This window comes from Grampus griseus (genome assembly GCF_964374135.1).
Source record: "Grampus griseus genome assembly, chromosome: 9".
In the NCBI taxonomy this organism is placed as follows: Eukaryota; Metazoa; Chordata; class Mammalia; order Artiodactyla; family Delphinidae; genus Grampus; species Grampus griseus.
The window spans coordinates 67200881-67222418 of NC_139003.1; the positions used below are offsets into that span (position 1 = coordinate 67200881).

At 36.9% G+C, this 21538-nt stretch overlaps 1 protein-coding gene across 6 annotated transcripts in view; it reads right to left on the reverse strand.

The window, feature by feature from the left end:
• Positions 1–21538, reverse strand: part of DGKB (diacylglycerol kinase beta) — a gene marked incomplete at both ends in the record, with an annotated part of 639446 nt that overhangs the window by 546496 nt on the left and 71412 nt on the right. For all 6 annotated transcript variants that reach the window (XM_082661792.1, XM_082661790.1, XM_082661789.1 and 3 more), the window contains one exon: positions 2965–3041. In XM_082661792.1, the coding sequence (XP_082517918.1) occupies positions 2965–3041 (77 nt within the window). The remainder of the gene's footprint in view (positions 1–2964; positions 3042–21538) is intronic.

Genomic DNA, 21538 nt, shown 5'->3' on the forward strand with positions numbered 1-21538 from the left:
AATGTCATTCAGTGCATGTGAAATACCTTTCCCTTCCCCTTATCCTTCTCATCTCCTCAGGTCTTCCCTCTCATTCTAATGGCCTAGCCAATTAAGTGAAGAGGAAATGTCTTAGACTGGGATCCCAGACAACCAGATTTTAACTACAGTTATTGTCACAAACCTAGATGGTTAATCTTGGGAAAGTCATTTTACATTTTTTTTTTTTTTTTTTGCCGTACGCGGGCCTCTCACTGCTGTGGCCCCTGCCGTCGTGGAGCACAGGCTCCGGACACGCAGGCTCAGCGGCCATGGCTCACGGGCCCAGCCGCTCCACGGCATGTGGGATCTTCCCGGACCGGGGCACGAACCCGTGTCCCCTGCATCGGCAGGCGTACTCTCAACCACTGCGCCACCAGGGAAGCCCCATTTTACTTTTCTCAAGATGAGTTTCTTTACTTAAAAACTTTATAATCATATTTGTTTGGTTATCTCAACACCTTTCTCAAGTTTTTATTCTTAAAGAATCTTTAAAGCCATTGTTTAAATTTATATTTTATGAGTCTGTCATTTATTTCCTCATAGGAATTAAAAATAAATGAGTCATCCATATATTACACAGTATTTCTCCTCTATTCAAATAGACTTAAACCCGTCACATTTTCATTGGATTAAGCTTTTATACACAGAGCTTTTATAATTCAGTAGTTCAAGTGAATCATAAGAAAAATAATGCATCTACTATTTAAGCAGCTTTACTTTGTAAAGGGGAGAAGCAATTTTAAAAGATATTTAGGTTGTTTTCTCTTTGTAAATACATTTTATATGGATGATACAAGCCACCTCCATTTTAGAAAACAAAGTATTAGTCATTTACTCCAAAGCAAGACTAGATTAATCACTTTTCTTGTACAACTGAACATCAGTTAGGTAGTCACTCATCTATGCCTACTTTGGGCTCAACTTGACCAGTCAATAGAGAGTGGTAACTGCACATGTGAGTTGACAGTATGAATTATTTCCTACTATTAAAGTAACCTTTTATAAACTTGATGAAGGCATGTACTGAACAGAATCTCTAGGCTTTAAAGATTTATTTCTAAACACTGAATATTCCTAAATATTTCCTATTGGCTTTTGTAAAATACATACTAGTGTTTAAAAGACTCATAAAAACTTAAAATTTTTCTCCTGATGGGAAAATATCTATCAGCTTTAAAATCTGAGAGTGATTTCACTCTTAAATTAGAAATACTTTTGGGTCTTAATGAGATCTAACTTTTTTGTTTCTCAACTGTTCATTATTTTAATAATGCACTTCAAGAGCAGACCTGTGCACTTATGGAGAGGTATTACATTATTGAAAAGGCTGACATCATATGTGTGTCTAACAATGAATCTAGTAATTACCTCAATAAATCCAGTACATGGTGACTGATAATCCCCATGAAACATATAATATCAGTAAGACTAAGTCTTGAGAGTCCTTTAAATAAGAAATAATTGAAGCAAACAAGATCACATTCCAACTGAATTTATAGCCGACAGCTATCTTTAGGGGGAAAAAACTGTTTTTCTCTCTGTCTGTAGATTAGATAACATGCATGTTTTCAACTATGATTGGGAAATGTAAATATTAATGAATTTTTGGGGTCTCACAGCAATTCAGTAAAGCTGTCATGTTTACCTTTCCAACCCTGCTTTCTTGGTCTTGGAGATTTTCAGTTCTACCAATTTATCTGCCAACATTCTTTCTCTCACTCTAAAGCATCTAGGAAAATGAAATGTGAGGAAAATGTAGGCCAGATGCCTGCTTTTTTCCCTCATGATATAGGCAAATGGGAGTAGCTTTAAATTGTCTATTTTCTGCATCATTTGTAGGCACTAAACATTAACTTTATTTTTTAAAAAGAAAATAAATCTTAGGTTAAAGAGCTTTAAAAAGTATAATTATGTATCAGAATGTAGACAGAATAAAACTATGGAAGGAAAAATAGTAAATATTGGAGTAAGAATAGTAAGTACTGGAAATACTAAAAGGAAATTATAAAACAATATGAACATTTTGAGGTCAGAATTTAGAGATTCGGTTTTGACTAAAATATTAGTTCTATGAATCCCAGAGAAGTTAAATATTAAAGATAGCCAAGAACTGTGCTTTTGTAAACATTCAAAACCACAATGGTAATGAAAACAAAAAACAGATCACGTTTTCATCAGCAAACAAATCTGTCTAATGAATGGCTAGATAATACATCCAGGCAAAAGAATCTTCTACAAAGGGCAGTTTCTTTTAGCTCCCATACAACCCAACTGTCACTTGGTGAAGCTGCAAAAGAACTTACAGCAATGATGATCAAACGTTTAACATGTAACATTTCTCAGCTAACCTTGTCTTAAAGACAAGGTTATTAACAAATAATTAGGGAGGGAAAGACATTCATTCAAGCAAGGTGCTTCAAAGCAATTGACAGGACATAAAGTTTTTATAGGGAGACATTCATAAGCTTATTGGTAACAGGCTAAAACAAGATAAGGAGAAAAAATTCCTCTCTTTGTATCCAAGCCTGCTCTTTAAAGTAAGAGACCACTTATATCCATCACGGAATCTTTCTTCAGTCAAGGGAATACTGCCTGCCCCATGCCAATGTTCATTTGGGGTTAACATCTGTAGGTCATAGAGTGAGAGTCAGACACACTTTCTCTCCCGTTCTATCTAAAACTGTTTCCTGACTTTTAGGAAAAGAACCTAGCATGTATTATAAATAATCTATACACTTCCAAGCACACAATATAGAAATGTTCTTTTCATTAGAAAAATGCTTTTGGGTGAAAAAAGTAGTACACCATTTAATGTACCTTCCAGAATAGCATTTCATTATGAATTTCATTTTGTATATGAATATCTATTTCCAAGGACTCTTTATTAAGAAATCTCTCCTCCAAACATCTATATGAAACTTAAATAAAGAAAAAAGGTTTTACCCCTTCAGGATTATACTTTGCAAGCACACCATTACCATGGAATTCTTCAAGAACGTCTTTTAATTTCTTTGTAGAATCTGTAAGAAATAGAAAACACACAAATTATTTATATATGCTACTGTGGTTATATAATACAGTCCAGAAACAAAGACTTCTTAAAATATAAATAAATATCACCAGATTAATTAAATTTTAAGACAAACATGCAAAATGTTCTTTACCATTTTTGAAGGGCTATCTAATTGGAAAAGGCAATCACAAAAAAAGAAACAGGGGAACTCCCTGGCAGTCCAGTGGTTAGCACTCGGTGCTTTCACGGCCCGGGGCCAGGTTCAATCCCTGATCAGGGAACTAAAATCCCGCAAGCTGCACTGCAGGACCAAAAAAAACCCAAACAAACAGGAAAAAGTATGTTTTGACCAAGAATGGGGACACTGCCTAGTTTATACAAACTAATGTGCAAATAAATGAATAGGCAGTATGCTTCTTCCCTGTTTCTTTTGATAACATAACTTCTAAATTAATGAAATAGTCTTCGTTTTTTAAAAAAAAATAGGTATTCTTTGTTAAACTTAACAATACACAGTGCATTTTTCAAGAATTAGTCTATTAACTAATAATAGCCCTGCTGAATAAATAAGAAAAATAGAATCCATTCAGAGGCAAACTATAGATCTTAGTATTTTGCAGGCATTTTCAGAGAGAATTTTCTAAACATACATAAAGTTCAACTTATTTTATATCAATTAAGAAAAAAGTTTAGATATGTTATGAAAAGTATTTTAAATTATGTTTTGTCAAAATCTTTATAATTTTCAGGAGTTTCATCATATTAAGATGGTAACAAAAGAATCTTGAATTAATGCATGAAATAATGTCATGGAAGAACACAAATATTATGAGACTTAAAAATTATATATAAATATAATAAAATATATGTATTCAATCTACTAACATAATGTTCTCATAGTTATCAAAATATAATTTTCACTAAGAAATTTCAGAATTATATATTTAAATGAGAGGAAAACAACACCTAACAAATACTGCTGTCATTTAAATACTCAATCAGTTTAAATAACAGTGATAAAAACAGCTTGAAATTAAAATGTGGGAAATAAAAGATTTTTAGTTTCCTATTAGGAAACAGGGCACGGATATTATTTCCTAGCATTTGAATATAATCTTTCCTGACTACCTCCTAAGACTCAGTGATTTTTGAATCATCATAAAACAAGTTCCAGTTCCCAAAAAACTAATTTACAAATGAGCTTTTGAAACACTCTTTAAAAATTCACTCTTAGACGCCCATCAAATGCATCATGCCTGTATTTTATAAATTATACTTTCATTTGTATTTATAAATTTGTTTCTTTATACCGCAAATTCTGTTTAGTTTTATATGTATGTGACTGTATTTTTTTATTGTGATAAAATTCACACAACATAAATTTACCACTTTAATAACCATTTTAAAGTATACAATTCAGTGGTTCATTAGTATATTCACAATGCTGTGCAACCATCACCACTATGTGTTTCCAGAACATTTTCTTCATCCCCAAAAGAAACCCCCAAACCCTGGACTTTTCATACAAATGGAATTATATAATGTATTGTCTTTGTGTTTGACTTCTTTCACTTAGCATAAACTTAATGTATGTTGTAGCATGTGTCAGTAGTTCATTCCTCTTTACAGGTAAAAAATATTCCATTTTATGAATATACCACATTTTGCTTATTCATTCATCAGCTGATGTGCATTTGAGTTGTTTCCATGAATAATGATGCTATGAACATTAGCGTATACATGTTTTTGTTCAAATATGTGCTTCAGTTCTCTTGGGTATATGCCTAAGAGGAGAATTGCTGGGTCATATGGTATTTCTATGTTTAACGTTTTGAGGAACTGCCAAACAGATTTTCACAGGGCTGTACTATTTTACATTACTATCAGCAACGTCTGAGGGTTCCAGTTTTTCTGTATCTTTGCCAATACTTGTTATTTTTTAGTTTTTTAATTAAAGCCATCCTATGGATATAAAATGGTTTTGATTTGCACTTGAGTAGTCATTTACTAATGACTAATGATCTTGAACACTTCTTCACGTGCTTATTGGCCATTGGACCATTTTTTAACTGGGTTGTTTGTCTTTTTGTTGAGATTCTCTGGGTGTGTGTGCGTCTGTGTGTGTGTGTGTGTGTGTGTGTGTGTGCGCGCACACTATAACGTGCTTGAAGCCCGTACAGATTCCTATATATAAATATTTTTCATTACATATCTTGCCAGCACTTTCAATACTGTGATCAAGGTTTATTTGTTATTCTGTGTCCCTTGCTAAATTGAAGGTTTCCCTATGGAAGACAATGCACATTTTCATTTTTGCACAGCATTCAATTTATTACAAAGCTGAAACAATAGAATTGCAATAAATATTGGGATTGAAATAATCACAGCTATTCCTAAAATACAACAAATTACAGTAATTGCTTTGATGTGCACCTTGGCAGAAACTTATACTACTTCAGAGACCAGGTGCTGTATTAAAAAGAGACATGAAGCTGACTCCTTACTCCCAAATCCTTCTCTGGGGATGATAAAGCACTATTCTAAGTTAGCAAAACATCTTTTACTTCCTCTTGTTTATAGATGTAGATTCAGACCCTTCTGTACGTACCTACAGAGACATACATATATAGATGTGTAAATTCTGGAATAATATATCCCAATAGACTATTTTAACCATAGCTTGGCTCCATGATAAAACTGAAGGGGAAGAAGAAAAATTTGGTTTCTTATACACAGGACTTCCACAGAACTTCACAGATACCACCTGAAGATGGGCTTTTCATTTCACATATGCATAGGAATACACAATCAGTAATCATTTATAAATGCCCTGGAGAAAGCAACAGCCTTCAAAATTATTCACGTCACTTTTTAACAGTTTACTGGTCATAGTTTACACTGGAATATTCTTAGTGGGAGACCGCTAGGAATAAATTAATGAATTAAGAGCCAAAATCTCTATTTCTGTGACTGCATTTTCCATGAGCTGAGGCTCAGTGATGATCTTGGTCTAGGACAATTTAAGAAGCTCTGATTCATATTCAGATGAATCACCATCAACTCAACTTGCTCCTTTTCCAATTCTCAAGTTCCATTTTTAACATCTTGACATCTGAAGTTTACCCACAATCCAATTCCCACTTCACAATCTAGTTTAGAACCTGGAGCCTTATCTTGCTCTTCTATTCATGTCCCAGTAAACTTTTTGGGTCCAACCTCCCTGAGACTAAAGTCTTGACTTTTCCAGCCAATCTTCTATAGATGGAGATTGTACATGGAATATCAGAGGGTTCCAGATATCTTGCCTTAGCCCTGTATTATTTAAACAGAATTCCCTTATGTAAACTGTCTACATATCTGTTTGGATTCCCAAATTGCACTGGATTGTGAAATACCTACTGCTGTGTTCTAGTATCTTTATAGGAACACCCACTTCTTATTTTGTAACTCAGTTGCTTTTCTGGATTTGTTCCTATTACCTATCAACATAAACATTCCTAACTTTTGATTATAATCAACTGTCTGTGCAAAACATTGGGCGGGAATTCCCAGCAGCCCAGTGGGTGGAACATTGTGCTTCCACTGCAAGGGGCATGGATTTGATCTTTGGTACGGGAACTAAGGTCCCACAAACCACATGGCTTGGCCAAAAAACAAAAGCAAAAGTACACTGGGGCAGCAAAGAGAAGAAAGGATGCATAATTATGTCCAACCTACCCTCTAGTACAAGACATACCAAGGAAGTGACACCTAGATGAATAGATAGTAGTTGAGTGAAAGACATAGTTCCAGTCATATTTGAGCTAATATTGGAACTTCAAGTATGAGAGCACAGTGACAGATTCTGGGCTGAGAAATCCAAGCAGGAAGCCAGACAGGCAGGCAGCTGTGAACTGGGAGATCAATTCACTGCTAATACGTATTTGTAATGGGACAAAGGTCCGGCTTCCAAAAAAGATTGGCAACTGAAATGCCAGGCAGCCAGGTTAAAACAGCTGCTTTAACCCTTGGGATAAGGGATTAGGACAGATGCTCAGCACAAACTATTGGGTCTCCTAGAAAGCAAAGGAGGATCATGATGAGGCAATTCTGAAATAGAGGGCTAATTCCAGAGTCAACAATGCTTGCCTTGGCTACTAGGGCAGAAAACTTAGAGAAGAACACTGGATACCAATGGCTGCCTTCTGACTAGCATAACCATCTTACGAGGAAGTAACTTAATGTTATTAACCACAACAAAGAGAACAGGGTCATTTTAGGTTGTCTTTTCCATCACTCTCAGCATCATCTAAAAAGTAAGGTGGTAGTAAGCCCAAAAGCAGGAGTAATTCTGTTGAGCAAACACTTTTGATATATGCTGAAATGGAGGAAATCTACCTGGGGATTGAGAGAGGAGATTCTGGCTTGTCTTTCTAGCACCTGCTCTAGTGCATGAGTCGTCCCAGAGGTCCTCTGAAGTACTCGCTCCCTGTGAATCCCCTCATGTCTGGCTGAGTCACATAATATCCAATGCCATGAGAGTTAAAGCAGCTACATTTCAGAAATGTTCAGTTAGGAATATTCTGAATGTGTACATGATTTTCAAGGAAAATTTAAATCCTTTCATATAATTCTGACATAAAAATAAATTGAAAAGTGTATTTGGCAATGATTAGAAAATAGAAGAATCAAGCTAATGGGTCCCAAAAAATGCTACATAAAAAAATAGAACACTTTTAGTTTACTCCCTATCTCTTTAGGTGTCTGTTGCATCTTGAATAAGCGTCCCTTGTGATTTTACTGCCTCTTTGCTTCTTTATTCCAAAAAACTCAACATGTGTTTGTCAGATTAATTGCAAAGGCCCCATGGAGTAATGGAAAGATGTAAAGCCAGATAAATTTGGATCTGAGTCTTGGCTCCAGAACTCTTGGCTGAATGTCCCTGGGCATATATTTAACCTCTCTGTGGCTCAGTTTTCTAATACTTGAAATTGGAATAATGATACAGACCTTGAAATACTGTGTCTAGCAAAGTGTCTAGTGCCCAGTAGATTCCTGTTCCTTTGTTCCATCCTAAACAGACTTCAAACACATCATCATCATTCAATATTTCCTTTTGTCTTTGAATTGAAGCACAATTGGCATCATAGATGTCTCAAAATATGATCCAAACGTACCTACAGATATTTATTTTCTGTGCCTTCCATATTTACAATTCAATATATAGACATCCAATTCCCACGGTATCTCATGATTCCAGAGTCCTTCCTTTTCTCATTATGTTCTTTTTGCCCAGCATTCCCTTCAATGTCAAATGAAGTTCAAGCACAATATATGCCATAGTTTACCTGCCACCTTGTCTGCAAAACTTCTCAGGGCCACCTTCAACTACAGCAGACAGCAATTTGCCCTGTGTGGAACTCCTCATAATAATTCTCTTAGAATCTATACTCGATTTATGCATTGAGTACTGTTAACACTATGAATTAAAGTTTGCATGTGTAGAGTGTTTTGGAGATTGCAAAGTGTTCGATCTTCTTATGTCATTTAAAACTCAAAATTGGGCTTCCCTGGTGGCGCAGTGGTTGAGAGTCTGCCTGCCGATGCAGGGGACACGGGTTCGTGCCCCGGTCCGGGAGGATCCCACATGCCGCGGAGCGGCTGGGCCCGTGAGCCATGGCAGCTGAGCCTGTGCGTCCGGAGCCTGTGCTCCACAACGGGAGAGGGAAGCCCAATAATCTTGTTCTTTATCTGCCAAAGTAAACAGTGCCATGGGTCCCTGTTTCAGTGAGGACATTGGGTTTCCAGGGAAAACTGAGAGCTTTGACAACTTGAGAGAGGCTACCAATGCCTTTAATCTTCATGTTACACGGGACCATGGAAAAGTCATCTTTTACTTCTCTTAACTGATTGATTTCAAAAGTTTCCTTCAAAATCTAGACTCCCTAGCAGAGACTTTTTTCCCCTTATCACAAAGGATATTTGTGGCCTAGAAATCTTTCCTGTGCCCAGTCAGAAGCATCTTTGCAGTGGCTGTTTTAACCCTGTAGTAATAGGGTTGTGTTAGCTGCAACTGTTTTAAAAAAGAGACTTTTCTAATATAAATATTGAACTAGCATTCATGTGCATAACATATGAGCACAGATCTTCCTCAACTTACGATGGGGTAACGTCCTAATAAACCCAACATAAGCTGAAAATACCATAACTCAAAAACGCATTGAAGGGCTTCCCTGGTGGCACAGTGGTTGAGAGTCCGCCTGCCGATGCAGGTGACACGGGTTCAAGCCCTGGTTCAGGAAGATCCCACATGCCACTGAGCAACTAAGCCCGAGCGCCACAACTACTGAGCCTGTGCTCTAGAGCCCACGAGCCACAACTACTGAGCCTGTGTGCAACAACTACTGAAGCCCGTGCACCTAGAGCCCGTGCTCCACAACAAGAGAAGCCTCCGCAACGAGAAGCCCGTGCACTGCAATGAAGAGTAGCCCCCTCTCGCTGCAACTAGAGAAAGCCCGCACGCAGAAACAAAGACCCAATGCAGCCAAAAATAAATAAATTAATTAATTAATTAATTTTAAAAAAGAATTTTAATTGGTGCTGAATTGCCTGGTTAGATTCAGTGGAGTGCTGGCAAATGTTTAACAACTGCTGAGGGTACAGAGTGCTGACTTGAAATGTTTGCTGATTTAGCTCTTATAAATATTCCCATCATGGCCATTTCAAGCCTTCAGTATGACATCGTGAATGTGGAGTTGGGAAGAGACGATAACATTGGACTCGTATGAGCAGTAGTTAATGAACTAATAAACATAAAATTTTATATACTCTAGGGAGAAAGAACAAGTCTTTCAAAACAAATAAAGATAAAGGGCATAAACAAAAGCCCCAGCTGCAAGTGTGCAATTATTCTCTCAAATATTTGAGAGGCATGCATTGAGTTTAAAACAAGTATTATTCTAAGTATCTGGAATACATTATTGCACAAAACCAAAAATATTCTGGCTCACATGGTTTATAGTCTAGTGCAAGAAGATAGAAAATAAACATAATACATAAATGTTAAAAGATTTCAACTATTGTGGAAAAATAGTACAAGGTAAAAGGGATTATCAGCTTGCAGGACAGTTTGTGATTTTAAACAAGTTTAGAGGAGACTTTTGTGAAAAGGCGAGACTTGGGCAAAACACTGAATCTAACTTATGTTTTAAAGGAAGCACTCTGTTCACATAAAGCTAATGAAATCTGAATAAGCTTTGTGCATTATACCAGTGTTTTGATAGAATTTTATAAACCATATTTATGTAAGATATAACCATCTGCAGCTGGTACATGGGGCCTCCTGTACATATTTTTTGGTAAGTTTCTGTGAATCTATCATTACTTCAAAATATTTTTTTAAAGGAGTACTCTACTGTATTGAATACAGACTGCAGAAGACAAGGATAAAAGCAGGAAAATAATTATGGAATTACTATATTAATCCAGTCTAGAGATATGACTGTGCTTGAAGGTATTAGTGATGGAGCAGATTATTTTTTATTATTATTATTAATTTTTATTTATTTATTTTTGGCTGCGTTGGGTCTTCATTGCTGTGTGCGGGCATTCTCTAGTTGCAGCGAGCAGGGGCTACTCTTCATTGCGGTGTGCGGGCTTCTCATTGAGGAGGCTTCTCTTGTTGAGGAGCATGGGCTCTAGGCTCACAGGTTTCAGTAGTTGCAGCCTGCGGGCTCAGTAGTTGTGGCTCGTGGGCTCTGAGCTCAGGCTCAGTAGTTGTGGCTCACGGGCTTAGTTGCTCCACAGCATGTGGGATCTTCCCAGACCAAGGATCAAACCCATGTCCCCTGCATTGGCAGGCAGATTCTTAACCACTGTGCCACCAGGGAAGTCCCCTTTTTCTTTTTTTTTAAATTTTTTTTTTTTATTTTGACAGATTATTTTGAAAGCAGAGCCAAAAGGGTTTCCTGATGGATTGGATATGGGTTGTGAAAGTGAAGAGTCAAGAGGATCCCAAGGTTTTATGTTTGAAGAACTGGATAAAGAGGAATGGGGAACACTACAGAGGGAGCAGGCTTGGGATGGAGAGTTCTCAACTCTAGTTTTAGGGATTTTACAATCGAGAAATCTATTAGACATCCAAGGGTAGCAATCAAGGAAGCAATTATACATAAGTGTGGAATTCAGAAGAGGGTCTGAGCTAAAAACCTAACTTTGAGTGTTATTTGTATAAATGATGTTTAAATCCAGAGCTGGATGATACCATAGAGAATAAATGTAGAAAAGATACCAAGGACTGAGACATGGAACACTCTGAATTTCAGACATCAGGAAAAGAAGGGGAACATGCAAGGAGACTAAGAATGAGTATTGAGTGAAATAGCAAGAAAACCAGGAGAAGCAAGTGGCATGAATTCAGTGTCACATAATGTCAAGTAAGATGAGGGGCAGAAACTGATCACTGGATTTAGCAAGAAGAAAGTCATTCGTGTCCTGTCAAGAACTGTTTCAGTTTAGTGCTGAGACAAAAGCTCTATCACAGTGAGCTAAGAGAAAATAAGATGGGAGGGGTGGGAGGCAGCAAACAGAGGCAACTCATTCAAAAAGATCTGCTACAAATGGAAGCGAAGAATTTGGAGCAGTAGCTGGACTGCAGGAAGTGGACTCAAGATAATTCTTTAAGAGGAGAAAAAAGAAAACAGCATGCTGATAGAAATGATCCAGTAGACCGGGAACAATTGAAAATGAAGGGAAAAGAAGGGAAAGCCACTAAAATGGTGTCCTTAAGTGGATAAGAAAGAACACAATCTCATTCACAGCAGGAAGTCAGAAGGTCTGGCTTAGGGTGCGGGGCATGGACAGTTTACCTAAGTGAGATGGGACAATATATGGATTCATGTGATGCGGGAGATAGATGTCCAGTTGGTGTGTGTAAAGTTTTCCTCTGATTACTTTAGTCAATGGAGGAGAAAGAAAGGCCATGAGCTGAGCAAAGAGGACAAAGGAAAAGATGATGATTTGAGGAGAGGTGTGAGGTGTTGAAAAGACAGCGGAAGTGAATGGACAAGGGAAATGGGGCATGACTGTCAGGCCACACGGAAGGCTAGTCAGCTATAAAGAAGGTGAGAGTTAAAATTAACTAGGGTTGTGGTTTGTCCATCCAAGTGCTATGGAGTGAGAGGGGCAAGAGAGTTACGGGGGGAAACAAGGAGACTATTTCAATGACTTCTCATGGGGCACTGCCCTCGGGTGTTAGATCATTACTTCAACTCAGGAAGAGTCCCCTGTGACTCCTCTGGTCATCCTCTTCAGTCTGAGAGAAAAATTTTGGGCAGTTACTGTGCTTTTCAGAGCTCTATGCCCTCTACTCAGACGCCAACCTGCTTTGTACCAGCCATAATGGGATATGAAAGAGAGAAATTGGTACTTCAGGTTATTTTCTATGTGTGTTTCCCCAGAGCTAACACTACCTCGGTGGTTCTTGTCTTTCTTTTTGTCCCCTTTCCTTCAATTTTTCTCCATTCTCTTAAGTGGCCAATTATGCTTGGACACATAACATTCTGTTTAATAACTGTCTTTTCAGCCTTCCCCCTTGTCCAGAGGATAAAATAGAAAGCTCAAGTAGTTAAGGTCTACGTAGACCCATCATTGTTAGTAATGAAAAGGGTTATTTCTCTAGAGAGGCATAAGCCTCTTGTCCCTTTTTCCACCACCCCTGCTCTTCCCTTCCTTTCCGACGACTCTACCCATGACAGCACACACTCACTCCGTTCATTTTGGAGAGGCTGAAAAATAACAGGAAGATAACTGACACTTTCTGTTCCTTGACAACACTTTATAACTTGTATGGTTGAAGTTACATATTTTTTCCCCACTCCTTGAACTTAAAGTCTGCTCTTTTATTCCCTATATTTTTTTCTTTCTTTTTAAAAGTTATTTTGAGTCATTTATTAGATTCAGTGAGGGTAGGCTTTACAAATTGAATTCACTGTATTTTTCCAGAGAGATAGACTAGATTTATATATATATGTGTGTGTGTATATATATATATATATATAGTTGCAAGAAATGATCATGCAGTATTGTTCAAGTCGTTCCTTCACAAATATGATGTGGCATCTTCAAACTAATGAGCTCATTTTCAACTAAATATCAAGATGTTTAGATTCGCTAGTGCTAATTAACCACCATTCACTATTTGTGATGACAATGTTGCTATTAGTAAATGGGGATGATAATAATAATATCTTCCTTGTGCTTCTGCTGAGATTAGTACCTGGTGCACATTAAGTATTATTATATTAACTGTGAGCCCTTATCCTCATTTCTGCTGTCAGATTTATGCTGAGCTCTGGGAAATTTTTTTTAACCATAAACTTAATTTCAGATTATTATCAATTTTCATTTACTTTTGCATTTTCACTAGATGCTTTAAACTTCCTATCTGCAACAACAACCAAGATACAATGTAAAATGATTTCAATTAAAGTTATATTTAAATTATCAATTTTGACCTTGTTATGGAAAATTCACTTTGATAGGCAATAGCATTAAGTGCAGTCATTATATGTTTCAATCAAAATATTTAATGAAATGCAACTATGAGTTACAATTTTAAATCTGTACACCATTAAAAATCTTGAAACCCACACTAGTTCAGAAGATGAAAGTTTTGTTTTACTTTTTAAGTTCTTTTGTGAGTTGCAAAACATTTACTGAGGAATCAGACATTCTGGAAACAATAGTATATTCTGTAGTCGTAATGATAATAATATCCCGTTTTAAGACAATACAAAATTACCAACATTTCTAAGTAGTTTCTGACCATAAAAATTGGCAGCTCTCTGTACATTTACCAACAAACACAATATTATGGAACCTGGAAAAATAGAAAACTATTTACTTTGCTGGCATACATATTTCAAAGAATATAATTTGTTCACATAGATATTTTAAAGAACGTAAAACTCCAAAAGAGTGTCCCCAAGTTTTAAATTCAAAATAGACCTCAAGGAAAAGGAGCATATTTATCTTGTGGCTTTCTGTACCCACACTCACCCATACCATGCCTCTGGAGGCTGTGAAAGCTTTAACGTGAAAAGGCGGGATGTAACTATACATGGAATTATTCTAGACCCTGGTTCTCAGATGATCTGTAGGAGAGTCCTCTCATAAAACAGACCTCGATTTTGTCCCTCTAACACTGAGAGATTAGAAGACACAATATTTTAGGACTCTTCCAGCCACAACAGTCTATGATTCATAATTTAAAACATCTCCAGATACCCTAGAAGGATACTCAGCTCCACACCCCCTAAATATCCGCCTCCTAAATATTCCCATCTCTAATTCTTACTTCTCTTAAGTCTTATCCAACTTTCGAACAGAAAGTTCAGAATGAGGAATCTGGAGATGTCTAATCCCACTACCAGATAAACTGAAAACAGGAGAAAGCAGCAAGAATTCCAGTTCAGAAAGGAATATGTTTTTCTGGCATGGCAAATTCTCCAGGACATTAGAACCTCTAATAATATTAGTACTGGTATTATAATTGAGAAATGTATTTAGAATTATACTTACTACTCTGAAAAGTGATTGGCTTTGATTAAGTTCCCTTCAGTTGACAACTTTAAGCTGAGGAATTTACCTACCATGAGACAATCAATCTTTATATGTTTACACATTATCGATCAGAGAGCAGACTGAAGATGAAACACTGTGTTTGGATACTGTCGCTTGGTTTTCTGAATATCCCTATCAGGCAGTGTTCAGAAAGGAAATTTATGGTGGTGGTGGGTTTTTTAATGGTATCTCTCACAGTCTACATCTTACATTGGTATATTTGCTATAATGCTTCCAAGAAACTTTGCCATAATTTGTGATCAAATTTTTAAAAAATGCTAATACGCTAATAAATGAGCTGGCTATTCTAAGTGAGAGGATTTCTGATGCAATTTAGCTATATTCCAGCCATTTACCTATTAGGATAAAGGCTTCTCCCACATTGTTTAAATATTTCTGGAGATCTAAAAAAAGAAGGAAATGATAATGGTGATAATTTTGTAAAGGAATTTAGTTGCAGAGCACTCAAGATGGTTTAAGGACTGTGTACCATTGCACAAGTTACGAATCAGAAATAAGAAGATGAATGAGGCTGTAGCAGCCTCCCAGGGAACTGCAGGAATCCACTGATCAAGGTGCTTCTATCTACTACAGAGAAAATTCTCGGTCATTTTGGGGGAGAAAAAAAAATACCTGCCAGGAACACAAAGGCTGCTGAAAGTAAGCTAACACTGTTTGCAAGTTTCTTAGGCTGCTGTAAAAAATTACCACAAACTTGGTGCCTTGAAACAACAGAAATTTATTTTCTCATAGTTCGGGAGGCCAGAGATCTGATATTAGGTAACTGCAAGGATGGTTCCTTCTGGAGGCTTTGAGGAAGAATCTGTCTCATGCCTCTCCCTTAGCTTCCAGGGGCTGCTGAAAATCCTTGGCAATCTTGGCCTTGTTGACCGATCTCATTGATGTCTGTCCCTGTCGGAACACAGTCTTCTCCATTTCTCTGTGTCTTCTTCTCTTCTGCCTTTTATTTATTTATTTATTTATTTATTTTTTAAATAGATCTTTATTGGAGTATAATTGCTTCATAATACTGTGTTAGTTTCTGTTTCACAACAAAGCGAATCAGCCATATGCACACACATGTCCCCATATCCCCTCCCTCTTGAGCCTCCCTCCCATCCTCCCTATCCGAGCCATATACGTCATCGCAAAGCACCGAGCCCATCTCCCTATGCTATGCTGCTGCTTTCAACCAGCCAACTGTTTTACATTCGGTAGTATACACAGGTTGATGCTACTCTCACTTCTCCCCAAATTTGCCCTCCCACCCCATGTCCTCAAGTCCATTTTCCATGTCTACCTCTTTATTCCTGCCCTGCAACTAGGTTCATCAAAAACTTTTTTTCTTTTTTTTTTAAGATTCCATATATATGTGTTAGCATATGGTATTTGTTTTTCTTTCTGACTTACTTCACTCTGTATGACAGGCTCAAGGTCCATCTCACTTCAAGTAACTCAATTTTGTTTCTTTTTATGGCTGAGTAATATTCCAATGCACATATGTGCCACATCTTCTTTATCCATTCATCTGTCGATGGACACTTAGGATGCTTCCATGTCATGGCTATTGTAAATAGTGCTGCAATGAACATTGCGGTATATGACACTCTTTGAATTATGGTTTTCTTAGGGTATATGCCCAGTAGTGGGATTGCTGGTTCATATGGTAGTTCTACTTTTTAGTTTTTTAAGGAACCTCTATACTGTTCTCCATAATGGCTGTATCAATTTACATTTCAACCAACAGTACAAGAGGGCTCCCTTTTCACCACTCCCTCTCCAGCATTTATTGTTTCTAGCTTTTTTGATAATGGCCATTCTGACCGGCATAAGGTGATACCTCATTGTAGTTTTGATTTGCATTTCTCTAATAATTAGTGATGTTGACCATCCTTTTATGTGTTTGTGTGCAATCTGTATATCTTTTTTGAAGAAATGTCTGTTTAGGTCTTCCACATTTTTGGATTGGGTTGTTTGTTTTTTTGATATTGAGCTCCATGAGCTGTTTGTATATTCTGGAGATTAATCCTTTGTCTGTTGGTTCATTTGCAAATATTTTCTCCCATTCTGAGGGTTGTCTTTTCGTCTTGTTTATGGTTTCCTTTGTTTGCAAAAGCTTTTAAGTTTCATTAGGTCCCACTTGTTTATTTTTTTCAATTTCCATTACTCTAGGAGGGGGATCCAAAAGATTTTGCTGTGGTTTATGTCAAAGAGTGTTTTCCCTATGTTTTCCTGTAACAGTTTTATAGTGTCTGGTCTTACACTTAAGTCTTTAATCCATGTGGAGTTTCATTTTGTGTTAAATGTTAGGTAGTGTTCTAATTTCATTCTTTTATATGTCCAGTTTTCCCAACACCACTTATTGAAGAGGCTGTCTTTTCTCCACTGTATATTGTTGCCTCCTTTGTCATAAATTAGGTGCCCATAAGAATGAGGGTTTATCTCTGGGCATTCTATCCTTTACCACTGATCTATATTTCTGTTTTCGTGTCAGTACCATACTGTCTTGATTACTGTAGCTTTGTGGTATAGTTTGAACTCAGGGAGCCTGAATCCTCAAACTCCATTTTTCTTTCTCAAGATTGCTTTGGCTATTCGGGGTCTTTTGTGTTTCCATACAAATTGTAAAATTTTTTGTCCTAATTCTGTGAAGAATGCCATTGGTATTTTGATAGGGATTGCACTGAATGTGTAGATTGCTTTGGGTAGTATAGCCATTATCACAATATTGATTCTTCCAATCCAACAACATGGTATACTTCTCCGTTTATGTCATCTTTGATTTATTTCATCAGTGTTTTATAGTTTTCTGAATACAAATCTTTAGCCTCCTGAGGCAGTTTTATTCCTAGGTATTTTATTCTTTTTGTTGCAGTGTAAATGGGAGCGTTTTCTTAATTTCTCTTTCTGATTTGTCCTTGTTGGTGTATAGGAATGCCAGAAAATTCTGTGGATTAATTTTGTAACCTGCAACCTTACCAAATTCATTGCTTAGTTCTACTAGTTCTCTGGTGGCATCTCTGGATTTTCTGTGTATGGTATCACGTCATGGGCAAACAGTGACAGTTTTACTTCTTCTTTTCCAATTTGTATTCCTTTTATTTCTTTTTCATCTCTGATTGCCGTGACTAGGACTTACAAAACTATGTTAAATAAGAGTGGCGAGAGTGGACATCCTTGTCTTGTTCCTGATCTTAGTGGAAATGCTTTCACTTTTTCACCATTGAGTATGATACTTGCTGTGGGTTTGTCATATATGGCCATTATTATGTTGAGGTAGGTTCCCTCTATGCCCACTTGCTGGAGAGTTTTTATCATAAATGGGTGTTGAATTCTGTCAAAAGATTTTTCTGCATCTATTGAGATTATCATATGGTTTTTATTCCTTAATTTGTTAATGTGGTGTATCACATTGATTGATTTGCGTATATTGAAGAATCCTTGCATCCCTGAGATAAATCCCACTTGATCATGGTATACGATCCTTTTAATGTTCTGTCAGATTCTGTTTGCTAGTATTTTGTTTCAGATTTTTGCATCTATGTTCATCAGTGATATTGGTCTATAATTTTTTGTGTGTGTGATACCTTTTTCTAGTTTTGGTATTAGGGTAATGGTGGCTTCATAGAACAAATCTGGGAGTGTTTCTCCCTCTGCAATTTTTTGGAAGAGTTTGAGAAGGATCAGTGTTAGCTCTTCTCTAAATGTTTGATAGAATTCACCTGTGAAGCCATCTGGTCCTGGACTTCTATTTGTTGGAAGACTGTTAATTATGGTTTCAATTTCATTACCTGTGATAGGTCTGTTTATATTTTCTCATTCTTCCTGGTTCAGTCTTGGAAAATTGTACCCTTCCAAGAATTTGTCCATTTCTTCCTGGTTGTCCATTTTATTGGCATATAGTTGTTTGTAGTACTCTCTTATAATCCTTTGTACTTCTGCATTGTCAGTTGTGATTGCTCCTTTTTCATTTCTAAATTGCTTGATTTGCATCCTCTCCCTTTTTTTCTTGATGAGTCTGGCTAAGGGTTTATCAATTTTGTTTATCTTCTTAAAGAACCAGCTTTTAGTTTTATTGATCTTTGCCCGGGTCTTCTTCATTTCTATTTCATTTACTTCTGCTCTGGTCTTTATGATTTCTTTCCTTCTACTGACTTTGGGTTTTCTTTGTTCTTTCTCTAGTTGTTTTAAGTGTAGGGTTACATTGTTTGAGATTTTTCTTGTTTATTGAGGTGAGATTGTATTGCTATAAACTTCCCTCTTAGAACTGCTTTTGCTGTGTCCAATAGGTTTTGGGTCATCGTGTTCTTGTTGTCATTTGTTTCTATGAACTATTTTTTTATTTCTTTTTTGTTTTCCTCAATGATCTCTTGGTTATTTAGTAGCTCACTGTTTAGCTTCCGTGCATTTGTGTTTTTTACAGTTTTTTTCCTGTAATTTATTTCCAGTCTTACAGTGTTGTCATCAGAAAAGATGCTTGGTACGATTTCTATTTTCTTAAATATTCTGAGGATTGATTTGTGACCCAAATGTGATCTATCTTGGAAAATGTTCCATGTGCACTTGAGAAGAAAGTGTATTTTGTAAAGTTATTTTTTATTAAAAGGTATGTTAGTTCAGATTCTCTGAGACGTTCATGAAAGACACTGGAGAGATATCTGTGAAAAATAAAAGGGACTGGGCATAGACAGGGAGAGCCTTTAGATTCTAAAGCAGGTCTAGCACTTGGGAAAGGAGACAAGAAGATGAAAACTGGGTAGGCAGGCCTCAGAAGTGGTGAAGCTCTGAGAAAGTAGTGAGCTCCCGGTTGGCCCCCAGGCCAACACCACTGTGCTTGGTTACTGCATGGGAGCAATCCAGGGAGAGAATGGCCTCACCATCAATACTGTAGTAAGTCCAAAGCGTAATGCTAAATGATGAAGAGGTAGTCAAAGCTCAGTGAAAAGCTTTCTGTCACCATTCATCAAAAAGTTTCAAGAAGAATTCAAGAAGAAGGAAAAATCTGCAAACAGCTCTTTTGGTATATCTAGGGTATGTCCTGCTCAAGGACATCCTTCCAGGATTGTTGATTTTGAGATAACGTACAAGTGATCTTTACATCTCCCATTACCACTGTTACTGTTACAGCCAGGGGTACTGACAACCTTGAAGGCATATTATATGATATGAGTGATGCATTATGTGCAGTGAGGTGCTAATGGAGATGACTCTGCTCTAACAAAGGATTAGTGAAATGGTCCTGAGAGCAAGAAGGTACTCATATTAATCAACTGGGCTTTAAAACAGACCTCATGCCTAACAATAATGTATGGAAAAACACACTGTTCTATACTTTTTTGGTAAACTTCCAAAAGTTTTATGAAGAGAACTAATGAAACACACATCTTGGGTCTAGTATAAGAGCCCAGATTTACTACTGTGAACAGTGAAAATGTTGCAGAATTGGTTTGTATGCAATAGCAAGAAATTACAGCAAGAAATTCATTCAGTGTAATTATTACTGTGAATTCAAAGAAAATATAAATACTTGGTACAAATCTCTAAATAAATTTTAGATCATGCAGATAAAAATAATTTGGCAAAATACCTGAATAAACATAGTCTGCCAATTATTCTTTCAACTAAAAATGGTATACTACGAGAAAAGTGAATAATTCAACTTGCACCTCCAATAATCAAAGCAAGTGCTTTTCCTTGGGACAACATCTTTCTGTGTCAATCAGAATTACTTATGCATACTTCCTATTTTATTACATAGAACATTAAGAAGATGCACTCAACAGCAATGATTTAATTAAACTGATTATTTGTAATATTTCTTCAAGGACATTCTTAAATAAATAAATTTAAAAAATAATTTGACAAGTGCATGTGATCATGACAGGAATATGAGCATCTCATATTATATTATCACCAGTTTAATTGACACAAACAAAGGGAATGGAAACAGATGCGGAATTCGAGTTTTAAGCCTCCTATTGTTGTGGTCTCTGGCATCAGCTGGTAGTTAACAACCACCCGTTTCTGGAGTTAAAAGAGCCAACAAGACAAAACTGTCCACTAGTTCCATGTACTTGGACATGGTCAAACCTCAGGCATTTATTCCTGCCTCTCTCCCCGCTTCACCAGCCCCCTTCTGCTCATCCTCCCCCTTCAGCAAGCAGCAGCTTTGGCTACATCTTCCACCCCACTTTTCACTTCAATCAAGAAGTCTGCAACAGTTTAATTTTAAAATCTACCTCATAGAGGCTTCCCTGGTGGCGCAGTGGTTGAGAGTCCGCCTGCCAATGCAGGGGACACGGGTTCGTGCCCCGGTCTGGGAAGATCCCACATGCCTCGGAGCGGCTGGGCCCGTGAGCCATGGCCGCTGAGCCTGCGCGTCTGGAGCCTGTGCTCCGCAACGGGAGAGGCCACAACAGTGAGAGGCCCGCATACCGCAAAAAAAAAAAAAAAAAAAAAAAAAAAAAATCTACCTCGTTTCTTTGTTGTTTTTGTTTTAAGGGTTATTTTTATTTACTGCATCTGTAACTTAATCGTTCTTCAAGTTTCTGCTTAGGGGGAATAGGTAATTCGTACCTAATACTTTACACAGCAGTATCATTATATACTACACACATATACACTAATAAGCTCAAAAAGTGCTAAATAATTAAGTGTTAAATGATTAAGTAATTGGTGCATGAGTGCTTTATATTATGCAAAAGTCTGTTGAGTTTTGTATAGGTGCTTCAGTATTTATTACTACTTTGGAAGATTTGGTTGGGTGTTTTTATAGGCTGGGAATGCATGTTAACTTTCCTATTAAAAATAATGGCATAGAAGCTTCTACTATTTTAAAAAATCAATAGTCAACACATTTTCAATAATGGATTTGATTCAGATAATGAGGGATGAATACATTAC